The 14549-nt window shown below is 36.1% G+C and overlaps 1 protein-coding gene across 1 annotated transcript in view; it reads left to right on the forward strand.

The window, feature by feature from the left end:
* slmo (PRELI domain containing slowmo) overlaps positions 1-13644 on the forward strand; it is a 53565-nt gene extending 39921 nt beyond the window's left edge. Inside the window, exons 5-6 of the mRNA XM_090377668.1 lie at positions 7281-7383; positions 13064-13644. Coding sequence (XP_090233794.1) covers positions 7281-7383; positions 13064-13198 — 238 coding nt within the window. The 3' untranslated portion in view covers positions 13199-13644. The remainder of the gene's footprint in view (positions 1-7280; positions 7384-13063) is intronic.
* The last annotated feature ends 905 nt before the right edge of the window (positions 13645-14549 follow it).

Below are 14549 nucleotides of genomic sequence, written 5' to 3' on the forward strand. Positions count from 1 at the left end.
TAAAGTTTGTTGAAATAGTCTAAGCTCCTCTACTTTCAAAAGTTGCTAGATTTGTGAAAGAAAATAAGATAAATATCAAATTGGACAAAATAAAGAAAGATTTTGCCTGCCTTATCTTATTAGAAACCACAAAGCACTGGCTTCTGCAAAAAAAAAAAAAAAAAAAAAAAAAAAAGGAACATAGCAGTTCAATAACTTGTAAACTCCTTGAGAATAATACTACCACTCAACTTAGTACTGTTATTATTATTATTTCTCCTGATTAGGGTTTCCACCTTGTGACGTTCCACCTTATTGGAGGCGTGAAGTGGTGAAATCCATGTTTAGTGTCCAGAGAAAAGTTTCTGGCATCTCTTCATCTCCTTCAACCCATGCATGGTTCTAAGTACTGTAGGTTTCATGCCTTTCGTGTTTGGGGTTTCATAAAAAAAAAAAAAAAAACACCACAACCTCCAATGCTTCGTTTTTACCTAGATTGTAATGGATTCTTTCAAGAAAGATGGCAGTGCAACTATCCACATTGAAAAAATTGTATCTAAATGGTTTTTGGAACATTCTCAAGATTTCCAACATGGCCTAGCCACCTAATTCTCTGGCGCCTCCGTAGCCAGGTGGAAAGGAGCAGCAGTGCGTAGCACACACTTCTTGATTAGATCGGGATTCAAGCCTGTCACCACCAAATACGGAGGATGCGGAAAGGTCAGGGAATGACCACCGCATATCCTGGAGCAATATGGCCATAGTTGCTAATGCTCCTAAAAAACCAAACAAACAAACACCACCTAAGTCTCCATATCTGAATCCAGTTGAGAATGTCTGGGATTTGCTTCAAAGAGCAGTTCAGTTTTGCAGTTCTTTACAACAGCAGTACAGTGCTGATAAATATCCTGATGAAAGAATGGTAAAACCTGGATCTAGATGCCCTCATACACCTAGTGAGTATGGGCTGTAATTCTGGAAAAAGGTTGTCCTACTAGATATTAAATAAAGGTTTCTAATTTTTTTAGCCAACAGTGAGTGTAACTGCAGCAATGATAAAATCATATTCAGGTTCTCCAGTTCACCTACTTGAAACATCCCTTTATAATATGAAGTGTATGCCATCTGACCGAGCTCAAATGAATAAACAGAATATGACATGGTAGGCGGGTCTCAAAGCCTGTTGAAAATGATGAAACATGGCTATCATGTCTTGTGGAAGTTAACATGTTAGCATCACTGTTATTTTATTGTCAACTGTTCAGATTTTTAATTAAATAACAAAACATTCTCATCTTCCTGACACTTTTCCGTCTTTCCTAACATCTTTCCAAGAATTTTTTAGACTCTTTTTTTTTTTTTTTATGTATATCTTATCCTTCTTTACACTTTTTAATCCATAATAGAAAATTATAAGTACCTTTAAATTAAAAGGGGCTGTGGTACTGGATTCCATGACTAAAAGAAAAATTTTTTTTTTTTTTTTTTTTTATGCGAACCCCAAACAAGAGAGGTATTAGAACCTATAGTACTTAGTACCGTGCTTAGGTTGGAGGTTGAGAAGACGAAAGAAGATATTTGTTGACATTGGACTTGAACTTCTGTAGATTGTAATTTTCAGGAAATACGTATGAAGGAAGGTTGTTCCAGAAAACGGCAGTTGAATGAATAAATGAGGAAGATGAAAAGTTGGTTCTGTGGATTTGAAGTTGGACAGTAAATGGATGTTGGCTGGTGGCGGCACGTGTTTGGACTGTTTTGAAAGAGAGAGCGGGAATTATAGAAGCCAGTTCGGAAGAACAGTGCTCATGGAAGTATCTGTAGAAGAGGCATGCAGCAGAAACAGTACGTCTATGAGAAAGTGAGTGGAGAGACTCTGTTAGAGATGAATCATTAATTAACCTAACTGCCCTCTTCTGAATGGAATCAAGAAGCCTGAGAGAGGTTTTGGGGGCACCACCCCAGATGTGGGAACAATATTCCATAGCAGTGCGGATTTGCGATTTATACAGAGTGAGCAGCTGTTTGGAAGAAAAGTAACGCCGAGAGCGAAAGAGAAAACCAAGTTTTTTGGATGCAGAGGAAGCAATATTTGTAATGTGCTTGTGCCAAGAGAGATTAGAAGTCAGGGTAATCCCCAAAAGAGATATCATTTTGCCTAGAAATCGGAGTGTCACTAAAGATAAGCATAGTATTAGTAACGGCCGCATGGTGCAAGAAAGCCTATGGTTTATGCTGCACCAGCCAAAAAAAAAAAAAAAAAAAAAATCCGAACAAAACAATGATAAAAACAAAAAATAAATAACTAAATAATAATAATTAATAAATAAATAAAAAATAAAATAAAAAGAAAATTAAACCTATCATCCTATGCGCTTCCCTTACCCGAAAGTACTATCCAGATGACCTTTGAATTTCCCCAAACTGTCGGCCTCTACCACCCATGAAGGCAACTTATTCCAGTAATTTATTACTCGCTGGCTAAAATAAAACTTCCTGCAGTCCAATCTAAACATTTCCCTCCGTAACTTGAATTTATGTCCCCTAGTTCTAGCCTCATTTATAATCTTGAAAATTTTGTCCTCATTCATTTTACTGATGCCTCTCAGAGCCTTAAACACCTCAATCAAATCTCCTCTAAGGTGTCTAGTTTCCAAACTCTGCAACCCACATATTCGAAGTCTTTCTTCATAAGGACGCCCTTTTGCCAATCTCACCAGGCGAGTTACCCGTCTTTGCACCCTTTCAAGAAGCTCGATGTCTTTCTTTAGGTGCGGTCTCCATACTTGAACACAGTATTCCAAGTGTGGTCTAACGTAAGCCTTATATAATGAGATTATCACGTCCCTATCTCTACTTGCAAAAGTTCGATAAATCATCGATAGGACACCATGGGCCTTCCTTGCAACCTGTTTATAATGCCCAGAGAATTTCATGTCTGACTGTATCGTAACACCCAAGTCCCTTTCCTCCAGTACTGGCTTTAGTTGAACTCCACCAAGTGAATAAGTTTTTTTTGGGATTACTGTTTCCCAGGTGTAATACCTTACACTTTGTTGGATTAAAGCACAGCTGCCATTTTTCTGACCATTCTTGAAGTCTGTCTATGTCTCTCTGAAGAAACTCAGCTTGACAGTGATCATTAACTACTCTACCAATTTTAACATCATCTGCAAATTTAGACATCACGCCCTCTATCCCTTCATCAATGTCGTTTATGAAAATTAAAAACAACAGTGGTCCTAATACTGATCCTTGGGGAACCCCACTTCTTACATCAACCCAATCTGAGGAATAGCCATTTATCACAACCCTCTGCCTCCTGCCCTGAAGCCATCCTGCTATCCATCTAAGGATTTTCCCAGTGATTCCAACTTGTTCCAGCTTATAAAGCAACCGTTCATGTGGGACTGAGTCAAAAGCTTTGCTCAAATCTAAATAAACAATGTCGAAATTTTTCCCTAAATCGAGCTCGTGAGTGACCCTTTCGAAATAGCGAACTAGATTTGTTAAACATGATTTTCCCTTTACGAAACCATGCTGAGTATCCTTGAGAATTTCAATTCGATCCAAATGATCCTGAATTCCACCCTTGATCATTGCCTCCATGATTTTCCCTACTACTGAAGTCAGACTGACAGGTCGATAATTTCCAACTTCACTTTTAGAGCCACCTTTATGTATGGGAGATGCATTTGCACTTTTCCAATCCAAGGGAATCTCCCGAGAGTCTAGTGATGCTCGCATAATTAGCCTCAATGGTTCAATGCACTTGCTTGCCGCCTCTCTTAAGATTATAGGGTATATTCCATCAACTCCAGGAGCCTTACTGGTCTGTAGGCTCGAAAGGTTTTTCATTAAATAATCTTGCGAAATTTCAATATCATTAATTACATATTTTTTAACTTCGCTCCCACAATTTCCCATTGCCACAAAAGGCTTTTCATTTGTAAATATCGATGCAAAATAACTGCTGAGTTCATCTGCAACAGCAGCTGGTGTATTTATTACTATCCCCTTTCCCTTACGTAAAGGTCCGGTCTGGTTTGTCCTGCTCTTCTTGTCATTTATATATATGAAGAATTCTTTATCCCCCCCCCCCCTCTTTGCTCTGTTTGCTAGTGATTTCTCATAAACTGCCTTTGCCTGTCGAACCTTTTCTGTGGCTCTATTACACATCACCTTGTAGCTGTTATAGGCTCAGTACTTTTTATTGCCTCTGTAACCTTTCCATGCCTCCTTTTTCTGCTCAAGTAATGCGGCAACTTCAGGAGCAGAAGAATCCTTTTTGCGAGATATAAGACAAGACTGAGTTTTAGAAGAGTTGAAATCAACTAAGTTGTCTTTGCTCCACTGGAGAATTACCTGAAGATCGGCATTTAAGGAATTGGTAGCAGATTTTCGAGAAGTTGAAGCTGATTGAGCAGAACAAGGTTTCTCAAAATGGAAAGTTGAATGCAATGTGCTATCATCGGCAAAACTATGGATAGGATTTCCAGTCAATGGAAGAAGGTCATTGATATACAAAAGGAATAGAGTGGGGGAAAGAACTGAACCTTTGGGGACACCAGCATTAGTGGAGAAGTTAGAAGACAGAGAGCCATCTACCATCACCCTCAGTGAGCGATCAGAGAGAAAACTGGATAACCAATTACTAAAGACAGTTGGCAAACCATAAGATGGAAGCTTGTTTAGAAAACCTTTATGCCAAACACGATCAAAAGCCTTTGAGATGTCAAGAGCAACTACTTGTGTTTCACCGAACCTTTCCATTGAATTTGTTCGTAAATGGGTAACGTAAGCTAGAATATCACCAGCAGGTCGACACTGACGGAATCCATACTGGCGATCGTTGATCAGACGGAAGGTTTCTAGGTAGTTTTAAGAGTTGGCAGTTAATTGATTCCTCCATTACTTTAGAAAGAGTAAAAGTAATTGCAATGGGACGATAATTGGATGGGAGGGATTTGTCACCCTTTTTAGGAACTGGCTGGATATGAGCAAATTTCCAAGCAGAAGGAAAAACACCTTTGGAATAAGAAAGTGAAAAAAGGCGGCAAAGAATAGGAGTAAGTTCAGGAGCACAGGTTTTGAGAACAAGTGGAGAAATACCATCAGGACCTGGAGCTTTCTTAGCATCAAGATTCATCAAAATCCTTCTGATATCCTTTTGATGGAAGACCACAGGAGGCATTGAATGGAGCGTGTTGGGAATGGTGGGAGGTGTTTTACCAAGATCATTAATACATGAGCTGGAAGAAAAATGGGATTCTAGCAGGTCAGCTTTATCCTTGGCTGAAGTGACAACAGAACCATCTGGTTTGGACAGAGGTGGGAGCAGAGATGGACAAAAGTTGCGGCCAATAGCTTTGGCAAGAGACCAGAATGCTCGGCTACCATTAGGGCAAGAAGCAAGTTTTCTACTCTTAGCCTGTTCAAACTCTAGTTTGGACTGATTAATAACTGCTTTACAATTGTTGCGAGCTTTGGTGTAGGCAGAAAATGAAACTGAAGAATTAGAAACAAGCCAATTACGATATGCAACGTTCTTCTCTTGGACAGCCTTAGCACATTTATTGGAAAACCAAGGTTTAGATAAGGGACGAGATTTTAAAGTGGAGTGTGGGATAAAGGATTCCATTCCTGCAAGAATAATTTCACTGACACGATCTGAGCAAACGTTGACATCAGAAGTTTTGAAACAGTAATCAGACCAAGGAAAAGAAGAAAAGAAGTCTCGCAGGTCATCCCATTTTGCATTCTTGTAATGCCAAACAATACGAGGTTGGGAATAGCCATGAGATAAAGGTTCCATTGGTGAAGAGACAATCACCAAGTTGTGATCTGAAGTGCCTAAAGGACCTCTCACTTTGACCGGGTACTTAGAAGGGTTATTTGTGAGAAAAAGATCAAGCGTATTGTCTGTATGATCAGGATTGTCCGGTATTCTTGTAGGTAAATGAACAATCTGTGCTAGGTCATTAGTAATTGCAAAAGCCTCAGCATCTCGACCTGCTGGGTCGGTGTGACTAGAAAACGGAAGCCAGCTGGAGTTGTGAACATTAAAATCACCAAGGAAAATTACCTCACTGTTAGGAAAGTTGGACTGGAGAAAGTCAAGTTGCAAAGAGAGGAAGTCAAAGAGCTCCAAGTGATTAGTGGAGTTGGGAGAACGGTAGAGACAACAGATGAATTTGACACAATGAGGTAGAGAGATTTTAAGCCAGAGAAGATCAAAGAGAGGAGATTCCAAATCGCCAAGTCTCTGACAGGGAATATCAGAACGCACATATGCACAAGTACCACCTTTGAGGCAAAAGGAATCATACAGCGAGTAATTTGGGCATCTGAGATGAGCAGTAGTTGAATCAACCGATAACTGAGATTCTGTCAGAAAAAGTACATGGGGTTTGGCAGACTGCAAGTGGAAATGGACATCGTTGAGATTAGAATTGAGACCACGTATATTTGTGAAATGAATTAGAAGTCCTTGGGAGGTTTAGATCTTTTCGCAGATAAGCTTGCTCTATTAGTTTGACAATTCATGGTGTATTCAATAGTAAGAAAAAGTGGGTGGGACATGCTGTATGAAGTAATGAAATTTTTGGATATGGCGTACACGTGGTAAGAATATACCCAGATTCTTGACATAACGTGGCCTCGACAATGCTCCCCGCATACACACTACTCGGACTCCCTCCAGTCTATCTGGCAGAGTAGAGGTAGCAAGATTATACACTAGCTGATCCGGAAGCCTCCTAGAGAGTTACCAATAGGTTTGGTCCGGTGTACTATCTAGCGGCCGGCCTGCGAACACCGTTTTAGAGCTGTACCCTCAAAATGTAAGGAATATTGGATCTCACCACGACGTTCATCATAACCTCAATATAAGTCATCAATCATACTGCATGATGGAAGAGATAGGGAAGTGTTGACTTCCCTATCTCTTCTCTAAATAAAGAAATTTGTCACTGTATATATACTGTATTGTTATTTTCTTTTATAAGTACCTTTCTTTTTTATTAATATGGATCATTGATACATTTGGTTTGACAGAAGAAAATTTTTTGCAATTATTCAATTGTTCTCAGGCAGAGCCAGTGGGTTTTCTTGCCAAAACTCAATTTCTGCCTGAAATATAGATATCTGTTTAGTAAAGAAATTTGCAGACATACATGCAAGATGCATATTTGGCTCTGGTTGCCCTTTCCACCAATCTAAACAAACCAGCTCACTAGATTAATCTAAACTAGTATTGCTTAATGGAATTTAATTTTCAGTTTTATTTGTATTTATTTCAGCACACTTATGAAACAGGAAGCTGTTGTGACAATTAAAGGTGTACCATTAAGTAGTTATATAGAAGACTTCATTACCAATATGATTTCATCAAATGCCAATAAAGTGAGTATATGTCATATTTTTATGCATTTTGCTTTACATGGAATGAAAATATTGAAGTAAAAAAGCATAATGGTAATAAAGTGTGTTAGAAAATTCTCTGATGTTACATAAATGAACAAATTAAGAATATCAGGCTTGCATTATTGCACTTCTTCTTATGAACAGTAATCTACAGCAGTGAGTTTACTCAAGAAAGTAAGACGATACTGAAAATCACTCTAGAAAAAGAAGTTATAAAAGCTGCATATCCACCAAAATGCACCTCAGAAGTGTGCATTTTGTTATAAATTTTATAGAGAACATTTTGTAAAATGTAATATATTTTTTTATTTTATTTACTTATTTTTTCCTGTCCAAAATGTGGACAAATTTCAACAAATATGATGCATTTGTAAGAGTTTGTATTTAATGCCAATATATGATGTGATCAGCTGATTGATTTCAACAGATACCTATCATTTGATGAAAACTGTTTAATAACATTACATTAAAATAAATTTAAAAAGATCTATGTTTTGGCATCTCTCTGTTCACATTTCTTGGAGATATAAACTTAATTAAACTACATCACCTATGCAGTCCGTATGCAGTTAATTGTGATAATATATATTAATATAACTTATGTGTATTATGATAATGCAGCTTTATTATGGTCTATAAATTTTAATTTTCAATTAAACTAAGTCCAGTTACTTATCAATTTTTTCAAAGCATTATGAGATTGTCTAATCATTCATACCTGACTCTGATAGTTTCAATAATCTATATACACTGATGAGCCAAAACATTGACCCCTTACCTATATGATGTTGGTCCTCCGTGTGCAGCCAAAACAGCTCGTATCCAGCAGGGCATGGACGCTATAAGATTTCTAAATGTGTCTTGTGGTATCTGGTACCAACATGTAACCAACAGATCCTTTAACTCCTGTAAGGTCCTTGGTTGAGATGCTGCAGATCGGAGTTGCTGTTCCAACACAAACCACAGATGCTTGATGGGATTGATGTCTGGGGAATTTGGAGGCCAGAGCAATACCTGGAAGTCTTCCTCATGTTCTGCGAACCAGTCTCGAACAATCCGGGCTTTGCGGCAGCGCATAATCCTGCTGAAAGACAGCACTGCCAGAGGGGAAGACCGTTGCCATGAAAGGGTGTACCTGGTCAGCAATGATGTTTAGGTAGGTGGTAGACATCAGAGTGCCCGGCACATAAATGACTGGACCCAGGGTATCCCAGCAGAACATTGCCCAAATCATGACGCCACTGGCTTGTTTTCGTCCCACGGTGCATCCAGATGCCATCACTTCCCCAGGTAAATGATGCACACATACCCGGCTGTCCATATTTTGCAACAGGAAACGTGATTCATCGAATCAGTAGTAAAGGTTGCAATGAATTCATCGATTCATCGCAACCCCATTTTCAGTAGGGTTCAATGTACCGTGTTGTGACACATTACTCCCATTAACAGCATTCCAATTACCACCGAGTTGTACCACAGTTGCCCTTCTGTTGCCACGTACCATCTGGGAGAGCCTTCGCTCACCTTGAGCATCAATGAACCATGGTCATCCAGCACCTTGCTGGTGGTTCGTGGGATTTCCCTCCTTGGACCACTTTGGTAAGTACTAACAACGGCTGACTGTGAGCCATTTCGGATATGCTCTGACCCAGTCGTCTGGCCATTACAATTTGGCCTTTGTCAAATTCACTCAAGTCTACTGCCTTTCCATCTGAAGAACAAGAGTAACACTGATTAAAGGAGCTCAGTATCAGGTTTCTTTTTATACTGGTACATGCCATAGTTCACCTGCAGTTGCTTCGATTTGCATAACGACTTGCTAGTCATAATATTTTGGCTCATTGGTGTATATATAATTCTGTAAGCCATTTTCTGGTTATCAAAATTTTGAGCAAATGAAAGCAGCTATAGACACATGCAACCTCTCATTTTAAAGCTTATACTGTCAGGATTTCTGGAAAAATAAAAGTTTTATGATGAAACACACCCTTATCTCCTAAACTTCAGAATTTGAATTGAGATGGCAAAAGAGTTCATGTTGTATTATAAAAAGAGGGCACTTTGTTATTGTCAGGGTTAGGTCATGAATTGTGCTGTTCTAATATATTTATAAAATTAATTAAATGGTAATATAAAGTACTTAGATAAAAGAAATAGATAGATTACAAAGGGAAAGTTCTCGGCTATATTGTTTGCATATTTTTATTCAAGAACTGGTAAATATATAGCAGATGCACGCTGATTTAGGTCACAGCAGCTTAAATATTTCGGAGAGTAACTGACACTGACTTTGTGCTTAGCACAGTTGTTTGAAAGTCTGAACTGAGAATCAGTATATTTAAAAGTGTGATTCTACTGTTTGTTTGTTGTTTTTTTTTTTTCTTCTCCTCTTTGTAGGTTGATAGAAGTCAGTTTCCAATTGGGATAAGATTCTTTAGGGGGAAATGTGGGCCAAGTGGCCAGTATTTCTTTTTTGATTGTTTTCTAGGTTGAACAATTGTAGCTTAGGTAGCCTTTAACAATGGCTTTCAACAGGTGAGGAAGGAGAGGACTGTGGTGCCATCTCTAAATATTGATCAAACAACTACCAAGGATAATTTAGCATTCTTTAGGATGCACATGCTCTGCCACTGTTTTCTCTGCCTTTAGTGACATTGTAGCAGTCACATCCATTGTCTCCACACTAAAAACTTACCTTTCACCTTCAAAAGAAAACTGTTTCTTATTTGCTTTGCTTTTGCTATCAACAAGTCCCAAGGGCAAACATTTGAAAAGTTGGGAATCTGTCTGTTCTAATGCATATTTAATCATGGTCAGCTCTATGTTGCATTCAGCAAAGCTCGTTCGGCGACTGACATTAAATATCAAATAGACCCCACTACTTGATAGGAATAGTTTTGGAACTGTGAGGGACGTTACATGAAAAATATTGTGTATGATGAAGTTTTGCAATAAAATAATAAAATAACACATTTGGAATAAAAGAAAAAATAAAATAAAATTGCAGCTTTAGTTGCACAAGCAGCTAGTTTTAATAAATTTTTATTAAAAATTTTTAGTAATCGATCATTCTTTTCTGCATTTTTATAATATATCCTTGTATTCTGTATTGTGCAAATAGTGGTTTTGTTTTAATATATTTATATGGAGCTGTACCTTGTGAAATTTTGTGCTTCTTCCTAATTTGGATATATTCTGTAAGGTTGAAGTTTAATTGGAAAAAAACCAAATAAACTAGTGACTGCTATGTGTTAATATATGTATGTAATTAGCCATTTTCTTTGACGTTGGCCAAATTGTCAATTTACATGATGCGATATGATTTGTTTCTTATATTTATTGTTAAATATCTTGTGTAATGTTCTTCATATAACATACAAATTAATGCTTTATTTTAAGATCTTTTCCTGGGTTTTAAATTTGAATAATGGTTTGTGGTTCTTTCAGGGCTGTTATTTACTATGGTATTATTTTAATCTTTAAATAATAATAATAAGCTTTCTTGCAGCACTGCTTTTGTGTACTAATGCACAGTATATAAACAGTAATGACCTATAGATAAAAAATTAAGTAGTTGGGGAGACACCCTCAAGATTTTGGAAGACTAGGTTGTTTACTGGCTCTCAACAATACCTTGGACCATCTCTGATCTCATTGTTGCTTAATGTGATTCATGTAATGGCTATGAAGGAAAGAAATGCTTAATTTAAATTGTAAACAAATCATTTTTTCCCCCCACTGAATAAAAGCACATGAAATGCATTGATAATACTGGGACAATCATAGATAAAAATTTGAAATAAAAGTATATTGTTATGATTGGTTTAAAAAAAAAAAAAAAAGAAAAGAAAGAAGAAACTACTATTATATGTGATATGAATCTACTTCAATTATATGCAATGACTGCCTGAGAATGCCATTTTTGTGCCAGAGAATGTCATTTATCATTATATTTGATAAAAGTGTTAAAGTGTACTGCAGAATTCACATTATTTTTCAAGTGTGAGCCCAAAAAAGGTTGAGAACTACTGCAATATGGTATTAGTTGCTGATGCACTTAAAATTCAACAGCTAAAATGAAGACAATGTGTATGTCATTTGCTAATAAGGAATAGTTTTTCAGGTTGTTTTAATAATTGCACAGTTGTTATTGGTTAGCAGTATTATTGAAATACACTTTACATGCTATATATCACTGTTCATAATCATGGCACTACAGATAACTTAATATAATCATTTTGATTTTAATTGGAAACTTTATTTTAATAAAGTAGAATATCCTTTTTCTGAATACGTTTTTGTAATTACTAATTAAAACGAGTGTACAGTATAAGAAACTACTAATATTAACCTTAACCGAATTGTTTTGCTTAAAATTTCAATGAAGTTCAATTTTAATTTGAAGAATGCATATTTATATACATTACAAGTGTAATTTACATATTATTACAAGTGTAATTTACTAGTTGTAGTATATTCTGTACTAAGTTGTAATGTTTTTCCTTTTTTGTATGTATATGAGGTGCAAATCAAACATTTTCAAATTGGCCTTGTGGAGCACTAACCACGTGTAGTATACCAGTGTGCAATTAGTTACCAATGAACTAATTCATTGTGTGTTAATGTAGCGAGTTTTTGTAACTGAGTAAGATAGTGGATGTTAAGGAATGGAGAATTGACATCAAATTTCGTCGTAAACATTGGAAAATAGCTTTGGAGACTTACAAAGTGTTTAAACAAGCATTCGGTGTTAATACTGTGGATAGAAAACAAAGTTTTCAATTGCATTTGTTTCTGAAGTGGCCAAACTTTGGTCAAGGATTTTTTGTCTTTGATGGAGTACATAAAGTCATCCATTGAAGATAGACTGCATACAATTAACATTATTTATGACATTTAAATCTGAAATTTTAAATGAGGCAGATTGTTGCAAAATTTGTGCCCCATTTGCTGAGTGACGAACAGAAACAGAAGTGGCTTTTTGTGTGCAGGGACCTGCAAAAACAGCCAGAAACAACACAGCTGTTCTCCCAGTGGAAAAGTCCATTTCCACATCCAAAAAAAAAAAATTATGTAAGTCACATCAAATGTCAAGAGTGTGCTGATTGTTTTCTTTGGCAATGAGGGAATTGTTCATCAGGAGTTTTTTCCTTCCAGGCCAAACTGTAAACCACTGTTTTTACATTGAGGTTCTAAAGTGTTTGAAGATGTCGGAAGTAAACATCCAGACAAATGAGGCACTCAGGATTGGCTTCTTCATCGTGACGATGTACAGTCTACATGGCTTCATCAGTTTTTAGCTAAGAACAAAATGCAATGGTCCCACCTCTCCCTATTCTCCTGTCCCCCCATAACATCTTATTATTCCCCAAAATGTTAATCCAATTAAAAGGATGAAGAGACATTGCTGAGATTCAAGTTGAATCACAGAAAGTTTGGACAACATCGTGACATAGGAGTCTCAGAGATGTGTAAAACAGTGGGAGAAGCTCTGGGATCAATGTTCATCTCCTCCTAATTTGAAGTGGACAGTGACAACGTGTAACTATTTTATTGTCCCAGTCTGGAAACTTTTGACTTGCACTTCATATATAATTACTGCAGCAGCTTTGACTAAAGTTAAGATATATTTTATTTATTTATTTTTTAATCTTTTTAGGGTAGACTGGCTATGGAATGGGTGATTGGTAAAATCAACACTGAAGTACAAGAATTAACAACAAAAACTGTGAAGAGCATGGACGAATTTGCCATGAGTGCTAAACAAGGAATGGGGGATCTTTTTGAGAAATGACGAAAGAGTTAGTTTAGTTGAATTCAATAGAACTATATTTTGTTCTCTACTTGACAGCCACTGCATTTGGATCAAAGCAGGGACTGAGGTTCTCTAGTGTGTGTGTGTGCCTGTTAGTTGTTGAAGGCAGTGTTCATAAAGACCTATAATTAACATTGAACTAAACTATAAAAAAGAATGTGCCATTAATTTAAAATTAGCTCATATGAGCATCTGTGCTAAAATCTGTGTGGCTTTAAAGGGACCATTTGGGCTCTAAGTTGTTTTCCAGACAGTGGTGTATTTTTTAATGGAAATTTTAAAACAGTCAGTCGGGTGCTGCTGAAAATGGAAAATATTAATGTTTATAAAAGACATTTTTTCTTACAGACAAAAAAATTGCATAATTTTAACTAGTAGATTTTTGGAAGATCAAAATTTATTTTTTTGTTTTCTTTATTTTTAACCTCACATTATAATTATTTTTTATTTTAATTTATTTTTTATTTTATTTATTAATTTTTTTTTGTCCTACTAAACCACATATACTGTGATAAACTTTTAGTATGCTGCTTTAGCTGCAGCTTTGTCAAAGTTTAAGGCAATGAGAATAAAGTATGGCATTGATCTATCCATTATATACCTGTGTAAGATAACATTAAACATTCACATACACCTTTAGTGAGCAATAAACTACCTGTTTTTCTGTGCCTTCTGCTTTAGAATTTATTCTGAGTAAATGCTGATATAAAATTTATCAGCCAGTTACAATAGATAGTACATCAGAATAATACATTATGCTTTCAAAAATAGGCAAAATGTATTATTATTTTGGTTAAGCTCAAGAAATTATATTTAACTGCTATTTTGAAACTTATAAAAATAGCGTTTTAGATGCTATTTTCTGTTTCATATGCAGTAATAAAAGTATCGTTTTCCTTGAGTATTGGCTAAGTGTAAAATAAATTGTAATCGATCAACTACTTTATTAACAAAAAAACTCAGTGACTTCATAAGTATTTTTATCATTTCCAAAGCACAACTTTAATTTTTTTTTAACTCATTAATTTTTTTTTATTATTATTATTATTTTTTTTTTTGGAAATCTTTTAATCATCCTGTTGCTTTAATTAAAACTAATTTTGGATAGGCAGATTTTTGCAGTTGCTTTGGAAGTATTTGTAAATATGAACTTTAGATATTTTTTTCCTAAAAACAATGCATCTATTCTCACTCCAGCCAAGAAGGAAACCAGACCTTATCTGAAGCCTCCTTATAATGAAGACAATATTAGCATATTTTTATCTAAATTTCTCTATCATTCACAATAATTATTATTTAAATCTATTTGTTATTTCATAATAATAATAAT

This window comes from Mastigoproctus giganteus, chromosome 7 (assembly GCF_048544385.1).
Source record: "Mastigoproctus giganteus isolate SK-2022 chromosome 7, ASM4854438v1, whole genome shotgun sequence".
Classification (NCBI taxonomy): Eukaryota; Metazoa; Arthropoda; class Arachnida; order Uropygi; family Thelyphonidae; genus Mastigoproctus; species Mastigoproctus giganteus.